Genomic DNA, 22,198 nt, shown 5'->3' with positions numbered 1-22,198 from the left:
CACTGCCCGGTCACAGGCCCGGCCCCGGGGGCAGCGGCGGTGAGAACCTGCCGGACAGCGACGACAGCGACGGCAGCAGGGCCTCCCGTGCGGCGGGCTGCGTTCTCAGCACTCAGGGGAGCAGCCGCCCCGGGGCACCTTAGGGACCGTGACACTGGGGCTCGCCAGGCCCGGCTGCGCCCGGGGCCCCCAGCGAGAGAGCCGGTCGGGATACCTCGTCTGACCGCTGGAAGCTCCGGGGCACCCACGGGCGCCGCGGCCACCCAGGCGCCCCGCCCCACGCCCGGGAGTTCGCGCGGGCCCACGGCTCTGCGGGGCGGCCGCCGGGGGAGGAGCGAGGCGGCGGGGGCCGTGGCGAAAGTGCGGCTGCGGAAGCGCGGCGAGGCGGCGGCGGGCGCGGAGGGAGCGGCGCGGAGGAAGCGGGGGGCGGCGGAGCTACGCGTCCGCGGGCGGAGGACGCCATGGGCCGCCTGCACTGCACGCAGGGCCCGGTGCCGGAGGCGGTGGGCGGCGACATGCAGCAGCTGAACCAGCTGGGCGCGCAGGTGGGCCGGGCGGGGGCCCGAGGGGGCGCCGGGGGGTGCGGGCCGCCTGGCGGCGGGAGCGTTTCGGGGAACCGGACCGAGCCGCGTCCGGGGTGCGTTGTGGCGACTCGGGGAGCGGCTGAGCGGCGTTGGGGGCCGAGGCGAGCTTGGGGGGCCGAGGGGTGGGGGGGCACTTCCGGGACGAGCAGAGTTTGCGGGGTCCCAGAGGAGGGCGTCTGGAGGCTGAAGGGAGTGTGGGGACTGAGTAACAGGCCGAGGGCGCCGGGAGGCCTGGGGGGCGGAGCGGTTGGGGGCCCGGGAGGGACTGAGGGGTCCTCGCTGCCCGAGGGAGCGGGGCGGGGCCGGGAATCGGGGCTCGTCGGGACGTGGCCTCGGGAGTCGCCGGGCCGGCCTGGGGCGGGGGCTGAGGGCTGGGGGCCGGGGGCCGGGGGCCGGGGGCCGGGGGCTGAGGGCTGAGGGCCGGTGAGGACGTGCCCCGCCCACACCCCCAGCTGGGAACCGCCTGGTGGTCCCGAGGCCGGAGCCCGGTGCCGTCACTGCAGCAGGGCCGGCCTGGAGGGTGCAGCCTTCCCGGCCCCGGGCCGCCCGCCTGTGCCGGTTGATGCCCCTGTGCGGCCGCCAAGGCCGCTAACGTGACCGCTCTCCCCGCCGCTGCAGAGGGACGGCTCGGCCCCCGCCGGGCCCCTTTCACCGCCGCACCCCCCACCGCCTACCAGCTTCTCACCAAGTGCTGACTGTTGTCATGCCAGGCGTGTTCTCAGGCGGCGGCGTCTCATAGAAACAAATGGCCAGCCCGGCCGGTGTGGCGCAGTGGTTGGCCGTTGACCTGTGAACCAGGCGGTCACAGTTGGATTCTGTGGTCGGGGCCCATGGAGGGGGCGGGGGGGGGGGGGGCTCCATCCCCAGGGGGTTTGTGCAGGAGGCTTCTGGCCTGTGGATCTCTCTCCCTCTCCCTCCTCTCTGAAATAAAATATACATATATTTAAAAAAATAATAAATTGCAAGCCACATGTCTAATTCTACGTTTTCTAACAGCCACATTTAAAAATTAAAAAGAGCCTGGCTGGTGTGGAGCGTTGACCTATGAACCAGGAGGTCACGGTTCGATTCTCAGCCAGGGCACATGCCCAGGTTGCGGGCTTGATCCCCAGTGTGGGGTGTGTAGGAGGCAGCTGATCAATGATTCTCTTTAATCATTGATGTTTTTATCTCTCCCTCTCCCTTCCTCTCTGAAAGCAATAATAAAAATATCTTTAAAATTTTTTTTAAAAGAAACAGGAAATTAATCTTAATGTTTTTTAAATCCACTTTATCAAAATATTATTTCAGTGTGTAATCCCATAAAAATATCAGTGAAATATTTTACTTTTTGGTACTAAGTTTTCTGATTCTGGTGTGTATTTTACATTTATAGCAGGTCTCAGATTAGCCTAGCCCTTTTAAGTACTTTATAGCTACATGTGGCTGTGGTTACTGTACTGCACAGCATACTACTAAGTGCTTTTATGTACATGAACTCATTGAGCCCTTGCAACCACCCTCTCAGGTAGGTACTGTTATAAATCCCATTTTACAGATGAGGAAGCTGAGCCGAAGAACTGTTAAAATACCTGTCATTTACTGAGCCAAGCACTGTTTTAGGTGCTTTATGTGTTAACCCTAAAAGTTAGTTACTAGCTTTATTCCCATTTTACAGATAAGAAAAATGGTTCAGGGAAATACAGGGACCAGTTTTTATTTGTGTGTTTTGTAATATTTTTTCCTTTTTTTTTTATTGATTTGTAGAGAGAGAAGAAGGTAGAGAGAGCAAGAAACATCCACCAGTTGCCTCCCACATGCACACACCCTTAACGAGGACGGAGCCCAAAACCTAGGCATGTGCCCTGACCTTTGGGTGCACCAGAAGACACGCAGCCAACTGAGCCACATCCAGCAGGGCTAAAATGACCAGTTTAAAGTCAGGCAGCTGGGAAGTGCTGGAGTCAGTAATTCAGGACCAGACATGTGATTTAAGATCCTGGGGAAATAAACACGCTGGAACAGAGCTTTGTAGATGAACTCCCAAACTAGGTAACTTAGCTGTTATTTATGTGTAGTTGTTTTCTGGAAGACTTCCACTTAGAGAATAAAATAGATTCTGCATCCAAAAAAACTTTAAGCGTCCACCTGAAGCTAATATAATATTGTATGTCAACTTTACTTTAATAATAAAAAAACCCCACAAAACTTTAAGCTACTGGATTATATGATCCCTAAGGTCACCTCCAACTTGGCAGTCATGGAAAATAGAAACCATTTCCTTTAATATCAGGGCTTGGCACATTCTCTAACTTTGAAACAAACTCTACACCTTTACCTTTGTTTTTAATACAGACAGCTTTTTCCTGATAAGCAGCTTACCAACTTTGGGCCATTTTTTCCTTTGTTGAGTGATCAGACATTTTCTAGTATCCACTCTATTATCTGAATTTATTTTGAAGTCCATGGCCTAAGACAGTGATGGCGAACCTATGACACGCGTGACAGAGGTGACACGCGAACTCATTTTTTTGGTTGATTTTTCTTTGTTAAATGGCATTTAAATATATAAAATAAATATCAAAAATATATATCTTTGTTTTACTATGGTTGCAAATATCAAAAAATTTCTATATGTGACACGGCACCAGAGTTAAGTTAGGGTTTTTCAAAATGCTGACACACCGAGCTCAAAAGGTTCGCCATCACTGGCCTAGGACTAAAGGAGAAAAGGAATCATTTTATTAATATTGGCATCACCATTTATTGTTCATTCAGAGGATATTTATCTGAGTGCTTACTACATACCAACCAGCCACCACCAGTGAGGTTTACAAAGGCTTAGTAGATGCAACCTATTGTGCTGGGGCAGTTGTGATCTGAGAGAGCAGGTAAAAAATGGAGATGCAATATAGTACTAAGTGTATCTGCATATGCTTTCTAATGCCTATGATCAGTTCTAGGTAATGTGGAGCCTTGAAAATAGGTAGGATTAAAAAATATTCATTTTTAGAATGGTTATGAGAGAGGAAATTCAGAAAAATATAAAGAAGAAAATAAATGGCGTGCAAGCCTCTCACCTGCCTATAATCGAAAGCAATACACACACATTAGAAAATTCAAACAGTATCTAAAGGTATAAAATAAAAAACAAAACACCTATTTCTCTTGTCCCCAGAAATAGTCATTTTCATAGTTTCTTGTGTATCTGTGGAGGAAAAAAGTCTGCATCTGTCATCACATGTAGGTATCCTTAAAAAAATTTTTTTTGGCATAAAAGGGATTGTTTGATATTCCTTTAAATGGATCTCCATAATTTATTTAGCCCGTCCCCTATTAAACACTTACATTGTTTTCAGTTTTTTGTTTTTATGAACAATGGTGTCAAAGATCTGCTTTGTGTAAATGTGTCTGGGATTACTTTTTGAACATATCTGAAGGGTGTACTTGCAATGAAATTGCTAGGTCAAGGGTCATGGTCATTTAAAAATTAGATGCAGCCCTAGCTAGGTAGCTCAATTGGTTAAGAATTTTGTCCTGATATTCCTAGGTTGTAGGTTTGATCCAGTTAGGGCACATGCAAGAATCAACCAATTAATTCATAAATAAGTGGAACAACAAATTGATATCTCTTTCCTTCCCTCCCATTTCTCATAAATAAATAAACTTTAAAAATTAGATGCAGTTGCCAAATTGTCCTCCAAAAATGTTGCTCTCTTATCCTCTCATCAGCAGTGTGTGAACATGTGTATTTTCTTGTACTTCCACCAGAACTGATGTCATCAAACTTTTATTATTTCTAACTTTTATTTTTGAAGATCTCATCAGTGAAAACAACAATCATATTTCCGTGTTTTACTAATTTGCATTTTTTAAAATCTGGAGTGATTTTGAGCATTTTTTCATATGTTTACTGGTGAGAATAGTTAAGATATTGACTTAGTGGATAGTCACAGGCAGGTGAGCATTCCAGGGAGAGATAGCTATGCTGGTACAAAGGCAAAGAATGGGGAAAGTATTCAAAGAAGATTTATTCTATAAATACTTACTGTGCCCTTACAATGATTAAGGTGCTGTGACCATAAAAAGCCATACAAGGCATCTCTGGGAAGACTTGTTCTTGTTCCTTATCTGGATTGAAAATTCTAAGTGCCCCTAGGTAAAGTTCCAAGGGGGAGCCTCAGAGATTAAGAATCTGGATAGGTCCCTTTCTTGATGGGAGTTAGTATCCTGGTATCTTGTCCTAGGTTTTGAAGGACAAAGAGGGTTTGAGCAAATGAAGATAGGGATGGGGGTCTGTAACAACTGACAGACCAGATTAGCTTGAGGCCCCTCTTGAGAAGTGGGGGATGAGACCTCACAAGGGGGTTGAGCCTGACTGCTAGGCTGAGGCCTGGAAATGGAGAAGCGGTTGGAGGGCTTTTCAGCTGCCCTATTTTTGTTTATTTTTAAGGCCCTGAGTAGCAGGAAATACAGTTGGCCAAAGATCTGATAGTTCCACAGATTTGCAGCAAAAATGTAAAGAAATAAAAACTCATGAATAGTTTAAGGACACATTCTCAAGCCCATCCTATTGTGTTTACTTTATAGAATCAGCAGCTAAGCAAGGCTAATACCCAATATCACAAATACTGGAGGAAGACAATGCCTGATTCAACATTGGTTAGCATGTTTCCAGGTTATATTAAAATTTTGAGACAGTAGACACTTCCAGGAGTGTAAATCTGTACAACTTATTTGCAAGGCAGTTTGGCAAAATTTTCTCAGAATTTAAAAAATGCATATATCTTTTGATCTAGGATATATTTTAAGAATTTATCTTTTGTGCTATATAATAAAAGGATAATATGCAAATAGACCAAATGGCAGAACAACCAATTAAAAGTGTAATATGCTAATGATATGCTAAGGCTGCTCAACAGCTCGCTATGGTGTGCACTGAACACCAGAGGCGCAGACGCTGTGACTGGTAGGTTAGCTTGCTGCTGGGGTCCGCCTGATTGGGACTGAGCGAGACGGGCCTGACATGCCCTGGAGCCCTCCCACGGTCCCTCCCCAGCTGGCCAACCTCCCGTGTTCCTTCCCGGCCCCGATTGTGCACCAGTGAGGTCCCTTGGCCTGGCCTGCGCCCTCTTGCAATCCGGGCTGAGGGACCCACTCTCCCCCCCATCCAGTGCACGAATTTCATGCACCGGGCTTCTAGTTCTTTAATAATACCAACAAGACCCACACAATAATGTTCTTCTTTAGGAAGCTAAGTTATGCTAACTATACAGTTGAATGCCATGCAGTTGTTAAAAGAGTTGGGTACATTTATATCTGCTGACATGATTGATCTCTATGATAAAATTGAGTGAAAAAAGGCAAGGTGCTGGGAATCGGTTTGTATTTAAAATAAATTAAATGAAAATAAAATGATGGGAAAGCCACAGAGGTGTTAGCAGTAACTACTTGTGGAGAGTGGGACAGAGGTGTGGGCAGGGAGAAAGAGAAATGTTTATAATCTTTTATACTAGTTGGGTCTTTTCAAAACCTTGCACATGTATTGGTCTTATATTTTCAAAAGACTAGTGTGGTGTGGTTTTTTGTTTTGTTTTGATTTTGATTAATTTTAGAGAGAAAGGGAAAGAGAGAGAGAAAAACATTTATTTGTTGTTCCACTTATTTGTACATTCTGACTGGGTGTCAACCCCAGAACCTTGGTATATTGGGACAATGCTTTAACTTACTTAGCTACCTGGCCAGAGCCTCAAAGACTAGTTTTTAAACAGAATACATTTTAGAATAAAATAATACAGAGCTATGCCAGGAGTTTGTGTGGAATTTAGTGGCTCATAGCAAAAGGGGTAGGTGCATTTGATAATCATATTACATATACAGCTTTAGGGACTTCGAGCTGAAGTCTCTGCATATAATTTTGTTTGAGTTGTATTGCTTCAGGAAGGTAGATCAAATAGTATAGTGACTATAATTATGGCTATGATAATTGCTACCATTTGTTTAGCCTCTAGCTTGGCACTGTACTAGAGGCTTTGCATATGCCACCATTAGTATGTTCTGGAAGCTAAGTATTATTACTTTTGTATTCCCTGTGGGGACTGAGACACAGAGAGGCTAAGTGACTTGCCCAGAAGCACATGGTGAGGTAAGTAGCAAAACACTGATTCACATCTGGGTCTTTTCAACTCTTTTCTACACTGTGCACACACTGTCCATTGGGAGAGATCATGGTAAAGTAATGGTAAATGTGTCAGTCTGCTTGGGCTGCTATAATAAAATACCACAAACTGGGTGGCTTTAACAACAGACATTTATTTCTCACAGTTCTGGGGGATGTTAAATCGAAGATCAAGGTGTGAACAGATTTAGCTCCTGGTGAGAGCTCTCTCCCTGGCTTGCAGATGGCTGCCTTCTCATGTATCTTATAGAGAGAGCTCTGGTGTCTCTTCCTCTTCCAAGGAATTTAGGGCCCTACCTTTATTACCCCTTTTAACTTTCTTTACCTCCTCACAGGCTCTATCTCCAAATACAGTAATAAATTCAACATATGAATTTTGGGGGACACAAACATTCAATCCTTAAAAATAAATAGCAATAAAGAGAAGATTCACATGCACAAAATAATAAGAGACTGGTCTAAGACAATGTAAAATAAAGTGTTAAACTTTACTGTTTTATTATATATATTACAAATAACATATCTATATTTTGCACACGCATGCGCGCACCCACACACACACACACACACACACACACACACACACACACACGATGTTTCTATGGGGGAAGCCCCCAGAAATATGGGTAGACAAAACAGAAGAAAATAAAAATTACTCCAAATCTCACCACACAAAAGTAACTACTTTTGAAAGGGTTCAGAAAAAGTTTATAGGGTATGTTATCATTTTGGGGGGGATGGGGACAATTTATATATTTGGATTGGCTTATGTTTGAATAATAAATATGTGTAAGTATAAACAAACAAACAGAAGTAACTGCTATTAATGTTCCAGTGAACTTTCCTTTTAGGCTGTGTGTGGGGGGTGGGGGTGGGGTGAGAGGGAGAGTGTTGGTTCTTTCGTATATTTGGACCCTTGAGATGTATGTGTGCATCTGTGCACACACACACTCAATATATATCTCCCAAGTATCCCAATAAAATATACAAGTTTTTCAGACAGTATAGGGACACAGATATATTGACACTGGTGGTGGATATTGTAAATATTTTTTAACTCTAGGATGATCAAAACCTGTGTGTTATTCTTTCTCTCTTAATGGTCTATGATTGGATGGAATGTGGGAACACTGACCGGGGTAGAATTTTACTGATGTTCTGTGTTATTCTTTTCACAGCAATTCTCAGCCCTGACAGAAGTGCTTTTTCACTTCCTAACTGAGCCAAAAGAGGTAAGTGTTTTGTGCTAAGGAGAGCTCCTGGAAGTGGGTCCACAGTACTGAGATGCTTAGAAAGTGACGGCCTCGTTTGTGCCGTTCCCTTTCTGCAGGTGGAAAGGTTTCTGGCTCAACTCTCTGAATTTGCCACCATCAATCAGATCAGTCTTGGTCCCCTCAGAAGCATCGTGAAAAGCTTCCTTCTGGTTCCAAATGGTGAGTAGCCTCTGTCAGCAGCTGAGGTCAGAGACATTACTTGGACATTCCTTCAGTTCACAGAGTAGACAAGCGTGCTCTGGGCGCTGAGCCAGAGCATTCAGTAGCAAACCAGACATGGGCGGGAGTCACAGACGCGGGAGGGAAGCCGGGTCAATAGATAACCCTGGTAGAGTATAATAGAGTTGCAGTTCAAAGTGTACTCTGCATCCCGGCTTCAGCCCCCAAAATGTTATCTAGTCCTCTACACAGTAAACATTTAGAAACTTTTGAGAGTAAGCATTTAGAAACTTTTAAAGCAATTTAACAAAGTCTCTTAATTCTAATGCAGTTTTTAAAAATGGTGCTTGGTGTTTTTCTTTTAAATGTGGTAAAATATATGTAACAAACTTTATTCTTTTAATCATATGGGGCTTGTATGTTTGTTTCCTCCCTCCCTCCTTCTCTCTCTCTCTCTCTCTCTCCCTCCCTTCCTTCCTTCCTTCCTTCCTTCCTTCCTTCCTTCCTTCCTTCCTTCCTTCCTTCCTTCTTTCCCCTTACCAGAGGATATTTTTTCCATTGATTCTTTTTTTTTAAGTTAAATTTATTGGGGTACTTTGGTCAACATGATCATATAGGTTTCAGGTGTGGGTTTCTATGTCCTCCTCTTAGAGTAGGAGGGAGGGAAAGGTTGGGGGCAGGGAGAGACAGAGACAGAGAGAGAGAAACATCAATGTGAGAGACACATTGATTGCTTGCCTCCCCAACTCGCCTGACCAGGGCCGGGGATCAAACCGAAGCCCACGTACTTGCCCAGAACCCGAGACCCTACTATCCAAGGCCTGATGCTCTAACCACTTACCAAACCGGCAAGGGCTCATTTCCTATTTCTAAGAATTAATTTTCATTGTATTTTACAAAAATATTGATCTGCGATAGATTGAAAACAAAAAGGCGCAGGTGGTTTGAGAAGCAGAGTTTGCCTAGGCCTAGGCCAGTTAGGAAGTTTCTGGCCCGGAGGGAGGGGGCAGAAAGAGGTGGCTGCAGGGATGTCTGTAGCACTGTGTATGATAGAGAGAAATTAGAAACCATTAAATGGACTGGCAACTGGAGATTGGTGTAAGGAGCTGTGGTCTGTTTTTACCAGGGGACATTATGGTGGTCAGGAATTCACAGTTCTCAGTTAGATGGACCTGGGTGTGAATCCCAACCCCAACCAACATTTCCCCCCACTCCAAGCTAAGGCTTTTTTTTTTTTGGTGTGTATGGGGCAGGGTGGGGGTGGGGTGGGGATGAGGCTTGCTTTGAAGATTGAGATCTTGTAAGTAAAATACTTAGCGTAGTACCTCAGTAAAAGGTTGTTCTTGTTTTTCAGATTATGTAGTAGTTTAAAAAGATGTGCTTGAGGAAAATGTAATGACATGGAAAACCTTTCACAATATACTGTTTAAAGTAGTAGTTTACAAAACTTTCTATCACAGTGGTATTTTTTGTAAAGGAAGGGCGGAAGGATGAAAGGAAGGAAGTGAATGTTAACTGTGGCTATATCTAGGTGGTAGGACTGCAGGTTGTTTTGATTGTTTATTTTTGCCTATGTACTGTCTAAAAATTTGCTAGAATTAATTTGGTAATTTAAAGTTAACTTTATTTAAAGAGAGGCAACATTTGTGCCCAGTCTGAAAGAATCAATAAATGTTGACAAGGTTGAAAGTACATGCTGGGTGAGTAAAACAGCATTCTTTGTTTGCACAGTTTAAAAATCACGAATAACCTGATCTTCCCAGGATTCAGCCAGATGGTGCACTAAAAGTTGGGGGCTTAAATTTGTTTGTTCCTGTTGGGTGTCTTTCCGTATCTTAGTACAGATCCTTTTCCTTTGCCTGTCTTATGCTCCAGAAGTTCTGGAGGCTTGAATCATAACATCATTGAGGTTTTTAACTGTGAGATTTTATGATCCTTTGTGTGATTCTTGCATTTTTTTAAAAATTTATCTTTATAAATGTTGAAAGTATTACAGATTTCTCCCTCACCCCCTCCCCCCCATACCCTCATGGAAGGTTAAAGGCATGTGAACCACAAGACTGGGTGGGAACTTGCAGTCTTTTAACACAGGACTAAATTTTCATTGCAAACTTAAAACAGTGCAGAGCTACTGAGAGTCAAAAGTGAAAATTCCCTTTTACTGTCATCCCACTCTTGTCAATTCTAGATTATTCTAGAAATAATCATAATATAATTTTGGTGTATGTCCTTTTGTATTTTTACATACACTGACAAACTTACATGCAGTGATGGTAGCAAACCATAGACTAGCTATGCAGCTTGCATTTTTTTCATACCTATCATGGAGATATCTCCATATCAACTGCATTCTTCTGATAACTGTAATACCTTGGACTAAAAGTCTCATTTTTTAGTTAATCCATTTCCTATTGCTGGACTTTTAGTTGTTAGGAACAATGCCAGTGAACATTTGTGTGCTCACCATGTGTGAGCATTTCTGTAGGACAGGTGCCCAGAGTGCAGAACCAGCAGTGTTTGCTGTCATTGTCGTCTTACACCCGTGGAAATGGGTTTGTCTGCAGGTGGAGACCTGTTTACACAGTAACTGTTATGGACACTGATTTTCTGGAGACCTCTGTCTGGTGTTCCTGCCTTCATTCTTTCTCGTCTCTGCTCCCTACTCCACTCCATCCTGTCAAACTGCCTCCAGTCCTTCCCAGCCCCTGAGCTCCAGCCCCTGTGCTGCCTCCTTCAGAAAGCCTTCCTCAGTCTGCAGTGACCTTTGTTCTGCTCAGCAACTGAGATCTGGGTGGTGTTGTTTACTTGCATCTCTCATTTTGAACATAATCATTTACTTTTCTGTTGTTCATACTGCTTTGTATGTATTTGTCTCGTGGCTCTAACAGATAGCTAATTCCTTAGAGTCAGGGGCTGGGCTTGTACTGTTTTCTGAACTCAGGGTTACAAGTTAATGACATAGAGCAAGTGCTTAGTACATGCTGGGTGAGTTGAACTGAATTTGAGATATCCTGTGACCCTCCTAGGAGATGCTGGATGTTTCTTAAGCAGGAATGATTATAGAAGGTCATCGTATATAGGTGCAGAGAACACTGAAGAACTCACAGCATGTCAACCAGACCTGGGCTTTGGAGGCTCACTGGATTTGAGTGTTGTTCACGTCACCTAATGTAATTATTTGACCTTGGACAAACCAGCCTCTTGGAGGCTCAGTTTCTTATCTGAAAAATGGAGTAATAAGAGCAGTTTATGGCAGTGGCATTGGGAATAAGTGAGTTAATATGTGTAAAGCACTTACTACAGTACTTGCTAAATTTAGTTTTATTTGTTGATAGTTCGGTTAGGTTCAGCCCCATGCCTCAAGTATCAGGTTAGGCAGTAACATTTCCCTTTACCTAATGGAGAGAATCTGCATTCACTTCTTGGCTATTGATGCTCCAAAGCTTTCAAGCTTTTCAAATTCTAGTACTGAGGTCTCAGATTTGCTGTACTTCTCAGTTAGCTCTCAACAGACTTTTTTACTGTTCTTTTTGTTCCCAGGCAATCTGACTTTTGTCTTCCTGCAGAGTTTTCCTACTTGAACTCTCCGTTCTTGAGTGACTCCTAATCATTTGCCATTGTAGCTTGTAAGTCTCTTGGCCTCTTCCTCAAATCTTGATCTTGTGTGTCATTTTCTTTCCAGTCCCCGAGTCTGCATCCCAGAGCAAGGTCTTGGCGCTTTGTACCTTATTGTGGTAGTAACAGCCTCACTTCCGTCTCCCATCCCAGATTCCAGTTTGCCCTGGAGCACGCTTATACCGTTCAACTCGGAACATGCTGCTCCTTTCAACTATTTACTTTACATAATGAAGTCTGCAGTCCTTAATTTGGTATTCAAGGCCTTTTTAAATCTGAAATGTAAGACCCTCATCCTCTTCAACTTCGCTCATCCTCTTTCTGCCTGTGCAGTTAGACCTCACTGTAGAATCATAGCTTATTAGAGCTGAAGGGGCCCGAAGAACCCTCCAGATCAGTCTTTCCCAAATTTGTGTTTTCTTTTTTCTTTTTGTTAATCCTTAGCTGAGGATATTTTGTCCATTGATTTTTAGAGATAGTGGAAGGGAGGGAGGAAGAGAGAGAGAGAGAGAGAGAGAGAGAGAGAGAGAGGGAGAGAGAGAGAAATGTGAGAGAGACACATTTTTTTAAATATATTTTTTATTGATTTCAGAGAGGAAGGGAGAGGAAGAGAGAAATAGAAACATCAATAATGAGAATCATTGATCGGCTGCCTCCTGCACGCCTCCTACTGGGGATCGAGTCTCAACTCAGGCATGTGCCCTTGACCGGAATCAGACCCAGGACCCTTTGGTCTGCAGGTTGATGCTCTATTTACTGATCCATACCGGGCTGGGCGAGAGAGACACATTGATTTGTTTCCTCCCACACATGCCCTATCAGGGCCAAGGATCAAACTTGCAACCCAAGTACGTGCCCTTGACTGAAAATCAAACCTGCGACCCTTCAGTGCACGGGCCAATGCTCTAACCACCGTGAAACTCTGGCCAGGGTCCCAAGTTTGTATTTTCATTCAGAAAAGGCTTCAGCAGCCAGACAGTCAGAAGATACTGTCTCTCCACCTTGGGACCTGCTTAACCAGTATCTGTGAAACAGTTAATCATGGAACTCTTTTTTTGTTTTGTCAGGATGGGGGTCAGGTAAAAGCTTTATAAAATGCTAATCTAGTCTAGTCTTGGTCTTGGAGATACAGAAACAGAGTCCTAACAGGAGGAAAGCAACTTGATTTAAGATCTTGTAGTGCAGAAACTGGGGCTAGAACCTCCCTCTATTGAGTTAAAGCCTAGTGGAATTTTTTAATGTTTATCTTATACTATTTAGTATGTAATTCTAAAAGCCCTGACTTCAGTTACTCAACCCATGTCCAAATTCTTTCATCTGTATCCCACCCACTTCACCTGCTGCTCTATAAACTGGATTATTTTAAAGCAAATCTTAATCTCTCAGACATCATATCATGATGAATTCCTAAATACCTAAGTTAAACTCTTATCAACTACAATGCCATTATCATATCTCAAACTAGAGGCCCATGCACGAAATTTGTGCTAGGGGGGAGGGGGGCCTCAGCCAAGCCTGCACCCTTTCATAGTCTGAGAGCCCTCAGGGGATGTCTGACTACATTTTTAAAAAATCACCCTGTACTTAATTTTCTTACTAACTCCTTTTAAAGTCCCCTCACTCTCACATTCTGCTTCTTCTTTTTATTTAACTATCTTCCTGGCATCACCCCATTTTAGCATCCTTCTCTTTCCTGCTTTCTTTCCCTCCCTCCCTCTGAACCTCCTGTGGCCCCTCTCCCTCCCTCCCTCCTCCCTTCTCTCCCTTCATTCCCCATGTCTGTCTCCTTCTTACTCCTCCCACCCTCCCCTTCCCATTAGCCTTTCCCTTGTGAGCCTGAACCCTGCCTCCCTCCTTCCTTCCCTATTATTACCCCCCACCCACCCCGTACCCCTGCCATGTTCACCGGTTTCTCTTTTAAACCTTCCCCTTTCCTTTCTGGGACCTGCTTCCAGCCCCGTCTGAGCGCACTTTGATATTAAAGCTTCCGTTTGGGGGGCGTTAACACCAGCCCAGGGCCAAGCCACGGCCAGGCCTTTGCCATCCCCCCTTCCCCAGCCTCCCTGCCGCCGTCTTCCTCCCATTCCCTGCCCGGGCCGCCCCATCTTCTAGTCAACGAAGTACACTTAATGTGCCACCAACCTAACCCTGGCCAGTGTCTTTGGGGTCCAGCCCTTAAGGGCGGAAGTGGTACCCTCCTTAGAGTCCGACTCCACCCCGCCTAAGCTGTGCCTCCCCTCCCGGTGCGGGGCGCCCGGCCCAGCGAGGGTGGCCGAGGCCCGCCCGATCCCGGCACTATAAGTGCCTCCGCCCGGAATGCCTCGGACCGTGCACCCCTCCGTCCCAACTCCCAAGGCCCGCTCCAGTGGCCACCGCCCTCCTCCCACGTCTGGGCGGGGCTCCCTGCTCCACGCCACCTGCGCCCCACCCGCCGCTGGGCACAGCTGCCCCACCCTGGGCCGGAGAGGTCAGAGCTCACCCTCTTGAAGGTGAAGCCAGCCTGCCCCGATTTCCTCCAATGATTTTTAAAGAACAATTTGCCCTGGCCGGTTTGGCCCAGTGGATAGAACCTCAGCCTGCGGACTGAGGGGTCCTGGATTTGATTCCGGTCAGGATTCGATTCATGCCCAACACGGGGCATGTAGGAGGCAGCCGATCAGATCAATGATTCTCTCATCATTGATGTGTCCATCTCTTCTCACTCTCTCTTCCTCTAGTTAGCATTGGAGTTGTCAACAGGGAATCAAATCCACGACCCATCAGTGCAAGGGCCGACACTCTACCCACTGAGAAACAGGTCCGGGCACAAATTCCGTATTTTTAAGTATGCCTGGCAGAGGTAATGCAGGATGGAAAAATTGCCCTTTGGTCCCTGCAGTTGGGAGCATTCGTGGTCACTGTGCAAGGGCCCTGGACAATTCATTTAATTGCCTTTAAAAAAAAATTCTTTAGGCGGGTCAGAGGGCGCAGGCGCGGGGCCTCAGACGTCGGGCCCGCAGGCGCCAGCTTGGAGCCCAGGAGGTCAAGCGGGATGGCGCAGTCCAGTGGTGGCGCCGGGGAGCCGAGCCAGAGCGGCCTGAGCTGGGAGCCGGAGGCAGGAGCCATGGGAGGCGGGAGCCATGGCCGGCGGGCGCGTGGGGGCGCAGGCTTGCAGGCGCCAACAGATGCGGGCAAGAAGGCTTTAGCCGACCAAGTGTGTACCATGCTGCAGTTTGTAATATTCCTTGAATTCTTTGCTTGGGGCCTGTTGACAACTCCAATGCTAACTAGAGGAAAAGAGAGTGAGAAGAAATGGACACATCAACGATGAGAGAATCATTGATCTGATCGGCTGCCTCCTACATGCCGTGTTGGGCATGAATCGAATCCTGACCTGGCTGACTTCACCTTCAAGAGGGTGAGCTCTGATGGCTCCAGCCAGTTCCGCTGCAGCCTGCACGGCGGGGTCGCGGGGCGCCGGGCTGGACCCGCCCCAAGCTCCTTGGTTCGCCATGCCCCGCGCGATGCCGTGATCCCGCCACTGGAACCATGAAGGCGAGAAGCGCAGCTGGTGGCCGCCAGGGGCTGCCTCTGCGACCCGGGCGCCCAGACTAGCGGCCCAACGGCCTGAGCCCGGAAAACGCCTGCCCGGGATATTATAGGAAGCTAGGGAGAGAGCTTAGGGGTTCTAGAGGCCATTTCATGCAGGGCATTGCAATAGCTTTGGATTTCAATGTAAGTGCAACCAGATCCATTAGGATGATTAGAGGATTTTGAGCAGCAGAGGAGAGACATGGTCTGAATTAAGTGTTTAACAAAATCGCTTTGACATCTAGGCTGCTGTGTGAATGCACCAAAAGCAGCCCACAGTTCCTGACTTTTTCTCTCTTCTACCGACATTGCTAATGAACTTCCCTTGTTCTCAGTGTACTTTTATGGGGGTTTTTTTGTTTGTTTTGTTTTTTAATATATTTTTATTGATTTCAGAGAGGAAGGGGGAGAGAGAGATAGAAACATCAATAGAATCATTGATCGGCTGCCTCCTGCACGCCCCTTACTGGGGATTGAGCCTGCAACCGGGGCATGTGCCCTTGACCAGAATCAAACCCAGGACCCTTCAGTACACAGGCTCTATTCACTGAGCCAAGCCGGCTAGGGCCTCAGGACACTTTTAAATGAATCTGTTGGGTGAATTTTTGGCAGTGCAATTGTTGACTATGTACATTTTACAAATTTTCTCCCCCAAAAGCTTGATATTTATTTTCCTGATAAAGGTTTCAATAATGCCCACTTCAGAGTATTTTGGGGTAATCAAGCAAAATGTTGGGTTTTAACTGGATAAATATGAAGGAGCTGTACATGTGATAGTTTGAGTTCATTGGATTGGCTAGGAAGTGACCCCCTTCTTGGAATGCTTTTATGGCCACAGTTTCCTCAGGTCTTGCCTTTTTTAAATTTCCCTGTGGCTTCCTTGCTCAGACTGATTTTGGAGATAAAAGATTTCCTCCCTTTGTTTACATGGTTTATTTTTCAGGGACAACAGCCACTAGGAGTGAGTTGAGGGTGGGGTGGGGACTTGGTGTTAGGGAATTACTTCAGAGCCCTCCTTATTCTTTAATCATCTTCTGGAAGACTAAGAAGTGGAAATTTCTAGACCGGTTGCCAAATTGTGACTCTAGGCTGTAGCCTTCAGGTTAAACATTTAGACATTCAGATTGCTGGCAACACTTAGTTTTCAGGAATTGGAGCTTGTGGGCCGAAAGAACAAAGCAGCCCCCACTGGAGAGTTCCAGAATTTCTGAGGGGAAGGTTTGATGCGCCTCTTGGAAGCGACTTGTAATTGTAAAGGCCAAATATTGAGCCCATCTGGGCGTACTTCCTGCAAGCTGGTTTTCTAGGGCAGCGCTGTCCAATAGAACTTTGTTTTGTGTGTGTGTGTTTTAATATTTTTATTGATTTAAGAGAGGAAGGGAGAGAGAGAGAGAGAGATGGGAACGTCAATGATGAGAGAGATTCATTGAACAACTGCCTCCTGCACACCCCACACTAGGGATTGAGTCCTCAACCCCGGCATGCGTCCTGACCAGAATCAAACTGCGACCTCCTGGTTCATAGGTTGAAGCTCAACCACTGAGCCATGCTGGCCAGGCTAGAACTTTGTATGTAGATGGAAATGGTCTATAATCTGCACTGTCCAGTATGTATTGTGGCCACTGGAGTCATATGGCTATTAAGCACTTGAAATAGCTAGTGGGGCTGAGGAACATAATTTAAAATTTTATTTAATTTTAATAAATTTAAATAACCACACGTGTTTAGTGGCTGTGTATTGCACAGTGCAGTTCTAGGCTGTTGCCCCTATGCCCAGCCCAGCATTGAGCTTCCTGCACTTTGCTCCAGGAATCTGTGGCGTTCTTCTTTCCTCAGATCGGGTACCCCCACCCCTAAGTGCACAAAACCTTTTCCTCTGTCTCTAATGTCTTCTGTACTTTCGGGGAAGGTGGGAGGTAAACGCTTGTGTTGTACAATAAACAAAATGGTCTGTCTTGTTCTCCACTTGTCTCAATGTGACTTTTTCCCCCAACTGAATTGAGATCTTCACGGAGCAACTGAGTTTTGCCTATTCCTTGTGTTATCTGTGTTGTATAAGTTGTGCCCAATACATACTATTAACTGATTAATTGATTTGTCCTTTGTAACTGATTTCTTCCCTTTATCCCAGGTGCCTTGAAGAAGAGTCTCACAGCTGAGCAGGTCCGAGCTGATTTCATAACTCTAGGTAGGTCATCACCAAGGTTCCTCAGAGTGACAGGCCTTGCAACTCTTTCGTATAGTAATGTCTCCCTATGTTCTCTCATAGGTCTTAGTGAAGAGAAAGCCACTTACTTTTCTGAAAAGGTATCATAATTCCTCTTAATCAAGGTTAATTAAGATCACTTGCTTTTATTTCACAAAAAGAAACAAATGGAAAATGCCAACTAAGGAAAAGTCATCAATCTTTATGTGTCATCTCCCCAGCTTAATGTTTTTTATTTGGTTTCATGCAAATGACATACATCCAGCTTTTAAATTGCACTATTTAACACATTTGTAATTTTTGTGCATTTTTTAGTGCACCCCACTGATCTGATTAAATATTAATGTCATACTGTTGTTGTTCCAACATAGATTAAATCTGGGAATGAAAGAAAAAATTTCTATTATCTTCTGTGCCTTCGACACTCCCCCACCCCCCAGATCTGTGCATCTAGACCAGCCCTTGGTTCTGCTTTCTTCCCACTGTCTGTATAAAAAACTAAACACTGCTGTGGGGGGTGGAATGAAGAGGGAGAATTTTTCCCATTGTTAAGACTTTGGCTTTTTGTTTTTGTTTCAGTGGAAGCAGAATGCCCCCACCCTTGCTCGATGGGCCATAGGTCAGACTCTGATGATTAACCAGCTTATAGATATGGAGTGGAAATTTGGAGGTAACTAGTTAGAGCCGGTCTCGGGTCCTTTGGGTGACGTAGGGTTGGGTTGCAGAAGCTTTCAGATAGCTTCTATGGGGAAGAGGTTCCCTCCATCCTCAAACACCGTTGGGGCCAGCAGCTACCTCTCTGTATTGCCATCCATATTCCAGCAGCTGTTTCTACCCACGGCTGTTGATATGTTGACTTCCCGAAAAGCACATTTTGCTGTCCTCATACTCACCCCCATTTGGCTTCTGCTGCACAACCTGCAAGATTGGGGTCTTCAGAGGGGGTCCTCAACCAGCCGCTTATTAGTTTTCTCTTTGTATCATAGTGACTTCTGGCAGCAGTGAACTGGAGAAAGTGGGAAGTATTTTTTTACAAGTAAGTCTTCTCTTGATGGTTGAAAATGGGTAGATTTTTGACTTGGTTAAAAATTATTAAACCTACATTGGGTTTCTTTAAATATCCAATTAAATGGATGGCCCACTGAAGTGCCTCAGAGCAATGTGGTCAGCCAAAGACATGGTTATCAGCATGCTTACTTTCAGATTAATAGGATCCAGGTATTATTCTTAAAAGTTTGATTGCACCTGTAATCATGGGACTTTTTAGAAGTTTTGGTGGACAATCCAGACTGCTCTTGTAAACCCTCAATTTAGAAACTGGATGCTTTGATGTTTAAGTGAAAGTTCAGGTTTCAAAAATTTCTTTGCCTAGTTGTCATTTTAATTTAAATTTTTGTATTTCTTCTTTTTAATCAGTTAAAGTTGGTGCTTAAGAAAGGAAATCAAACTGAAAATTTATATATCGGTGAGTCCAAATTCCCATTTGAACCTTTCCCCTTTTTCTCTGTTCTCTTCGCTCAATGGGCTCATGTAGCCCACCACAAATAATTTCTTCCAGAAAAAGTCATTACTAAGTTATAGTATAACCACTGCCTTTCCTCTCATAAAAGATGGTACAAAGATACTTAATAAGCCGCTGACAAGTTGGAGACCCCAGAGTTGAAGAACCTTTCTGAAAAAGGGGGGAAAGGAATGGCAAAGATTGAAGAGCAAGAAGCTCTTACAGTAGAAGTCATTGTATATCCTACTAATGCCCTTTCATCTCTATGCCCTGGAGTTGGGCCATTTTAAATCTTCTTCCTTTTTTATGGGGCTGAGAACTTTCCTATATTCAAGGCTCTCAGTTTTTTATTATGACCAATTACCCAACAAAAGCTGCCTGGTTATACTAAGCCAAAAAAGAAAAAAAAATTCTCTGGGTGGAAATTAATTTTCTTGGATGATTCTGTGGAGTTGGAAACATTTACCTGAAGCTGCCTTTTCTTCCCCCAGAGTTAACCTTGCCTCAGTTCTACAGCTTCCTGCATGAGATGGAGCGAGTCAGAACCAGCATGGAGTGTTTCAGCTGATTTCTGTCCCCCTGCATCTCCACCTTTGCCCTCCCCTGCTGCCTCCGCTTCTGTGGGTGACTGCTCTGAGAAGCAGCTCACTCAGGCCAGTGGGGCACTGATTTGGTCCTCCTTGCTTCTTGGGAGCCCAGGTGCAAAGGCTTCTGAAAAACAACAGGATTAAGTACTTAAAGAGCCCTACACAATTACTCTGTAAACTCTTTGTTAAGGGAACCTCCACCACCTATCACCCAGGACACTTATTTGATATTCAAACAGGCTAGCATCTGAGATTCAGGGAGGAAATAAGTGAGTTCCCTCCCCATCAAAGTTCCAGAGTAAACAAAAGGTGCCATCACTGAAGATCCAGGCTGATCATCCTGTATTTCTGTTCTTTCTCCCTAAAAAAGCAAGGGCTTGTTTATGGCTGAGGAAGAGGCTGGCTCTGTGAATGACACGTTAGGAATCCCCAACAAGATTTCTACACTCTGTGGTTTTGGTGATGGTGCACTGCTAATCAGTTTTTTGGTGTTTTTTTTCTTCATTGTTGGAAGTATTACATATGTTGCTAATCAGTTTTTAATAGGGCAGTTATGTACAGATACATGTTTGGCCTACTCTGAAAAGAACGGAGGCAAGACTATCTTCATTTCTGGTTTTCCCTATTGTGTTGTAATGAAGCAGGCCTTTTTGAGACTATTACAGCTTGTTTTGGTTCAAGCTGACCACCTTTGTTGGTTAGATGATTAATAAAAAAGGTTCCAAACAAAAGGTCTGCATCCAGTTGTCTTTGTGTGTGGAGTAAAGAGTCCTCTGCCTTGCAGAGAGTTAATGCTCTGATCTTCAAAAGTTACTTCCCCGGTTTTGGTGAAGGCCCTGGGTTTTCAGTGAAATTAGCTGTGGTTCGAGGTTGGAATTTGTAAGAGCAGTTCAGGGGAAACTCAGGTTAAAAACATGAAAAGCAGAGCGTATCACTGCTTTGTGTTGAGATGACCTTAGCCCCCACTCTAGCATGTGACTTCCTCCTATCTCTCCCCTCAGAAATTTTTTTAAAAAATTAAATTTTATTTATTGATTGATTTTAGGAGCGAGGGGAAGGGAGAAAGAAACATCAATTTATTGTTCTACTTATTCATGCATTAATTGGTTGATTCTTGGATGTGCCCTAACCGGGGATCGAACCCACAGCCTTGGCATATCAGGATGATACTCTAATCAGCTGAGCTACCCTGCCAGGCCAGAATTTGTTGAATAGATAATATATACCCATGACTCAAGAGATATAGAATAAAGTAATTCCTTCTTACCCTCATTTCCCAGTTACCTAGTTCCTTTCCCCAGCGGCAACTACTGCAATTAGTTTATTCTGTGTTTTTCTGTAGATGTCATGCATTTACAAATATATATGCATAGAGTTTGACTTTTCCCCTCCATACACAAATGGTCGTGTACTATACGCACACCTTGCTTTTTTCTACTTAACTTGGAACTCATTCCACATCAGCACAGAGAAAGCAGCCTCATTCCTTGTAACAAATGTACCATGTTTCTTCAAACGAATGGTTTATTTAACCAGTTTCCTACTGATGGGTATTTAAGTTATTTCTATTCTTTTTCTCTTATAAGCAATTCTGCAACTCAATATTTTGTATATATGTCATTTTGCATGCGTGGAAGTACATTTATAAGATAAATATGTGAATGTGGAATTGCTCAGGCAAAGAATACATGCACCTTTTTGTGTGTTTTTTTTATAGAGAGGGAGGGAGGCGCGGGGTGCGGGGGGGCGGGCGGGGGAGGAGGGGAGACATCTATGTGAGAGAGAAACATCTATCAGTTGCCTCCTGCACCCTCCCTGACCAGGGATTGAACCCACAACCTGGGCATGTGCCCTTACTGGAAATTGAACCTGCCATCTTTCGGTGTACAGGACAACACTCCAACCAACTGAGCCATATTGGCCTAAGCTAAATATGCGTTTATCAAAGAGTATTAAAAGGAGTAAAGCAAAAACGTCTCCCTTCTTTGCTTCCCATTTACTGGGCTCCCCTGCTGCCCTCCACAGGTGACCCTGCTATTAGTTTCTTAGGTGTCCTCTGCAGGGTTTTCCCCACATATAAGCAGTAGGAATTTAAATTTTTACTCTTTTTTGTTATTGTTTACACAGATGATTGTATACTATATACACTATTTTTTAAAATACCTTTTTAAAAAAATGTTTTTATTGATTTCACAGAGAAAGGAAGAGGGAAAGAGGGAGATAGAAACATCAGTGATGGTCCAGCCGGCATGGTTCAGTGGTTGAGTGTCAACCTATGAACCAGGAGGTCACGATTCAATTCTCAGTCAGGGCACATGCCTGGGTTATGGGCTCAATCTCTGGTTGGGGGGTGTGCAGGAGCCAGCTGATCAATGATTCTCTCTCACCACTGATGTTTCTATCTTTTTCTCTCTCCCTTTCCTCTCTCTGAAATCAATAAAAATATGTTGCTTTTTTAAAAAAAGGAAACATCAGTGATGAAAGAGAATCATTGATCAGCTGCTTCCTGCAAACCCCCTATCAGGGATCAAACCCACAGCCTGAG

General features: G+C 44.8%; 1 protein-coding gene across 2 annotated transcripts; it reads left to right on the top strand.

Moving 5' to 3' along the window:
- Positions 1-387: 387 nt before the first annotated feature.
- Positions 388-21,332, top strand: COMMD7 (COMM domain containing 7). 2 transcript variants are annotated; one of them, XM_081096483.1, is made up of 9 exons: positions 388-545; positions 7,920-7,973; positions 8,072-8,174; positions 17,491-17,547; positions 17,629-17,666; positions 18,145-18,235; positions 18,552-18,601; positions 18,982-19,030; positions 19,558-21,332. In XM_081096483.1, exons 1-9 carry the CDS (start codon positions 462-464, stop codon positions 19,632-19,634), a joined length of 603 nt encoding a protein of 200 aa, XP_080952609.1. In that variant the 5' UTR covers positions 388-461; the 3' UTR covers positions 19,635-21,332. The 2 variants fall into 2 exon arrangements, with proteins under 2 accessions (XP_080952609.1, XP_080952610.1); XM_081096484.1 differs by having other exon boundaries at positions 393-545; positions 20,024-20,376.
- Positions 21,333-22,198: the final 866 nt, after the last annotated feature.

Source organism: Myotis nattereri (genome assembly GCF_964212035.1).
Source record: "Myotis nattereri genome assembly, chromosome: 8".
Lineage (NCBI taxonomy): Eukaryota > Metazoa > Chordata > Mammalia > Chiroptera > Vespertilionidae > Myotis > Myotis nattereri.
The sequence above is the reverse complement of the archived record's forward strand: the minus strand, read 5'-3'. Positions and strand labels throughout refer to the sequence as shown.

What these genes read in the sequence shown, in the direction of transcription:
- COMMD7 (XM_081096483.1), top strand. Translation starts at nt 462, where the DNA reads ATGGGCCGCCTGCACTGCACGCAGGGCCCGGTGCCGGAGGCGGTGGGC. An exon ending in TGAACCAGCTGGGCGCGCAG is followed by an intron (nt 546 to 7,919) that starts GTGGGCCGGGCG and finishes TTCTTTTCACAG; the next exon opens with CAATTCTCAGCCCTGACAGA. An exon ending in AACTGAAAATTTATATATCG is followed by an intron (nt 19,031 to 19,557) that starts GTGAGTCCAAAT and finishes TTCTTCCCCCAG; the next exon opens with AGTTAACCTTGCCTCAGTTC.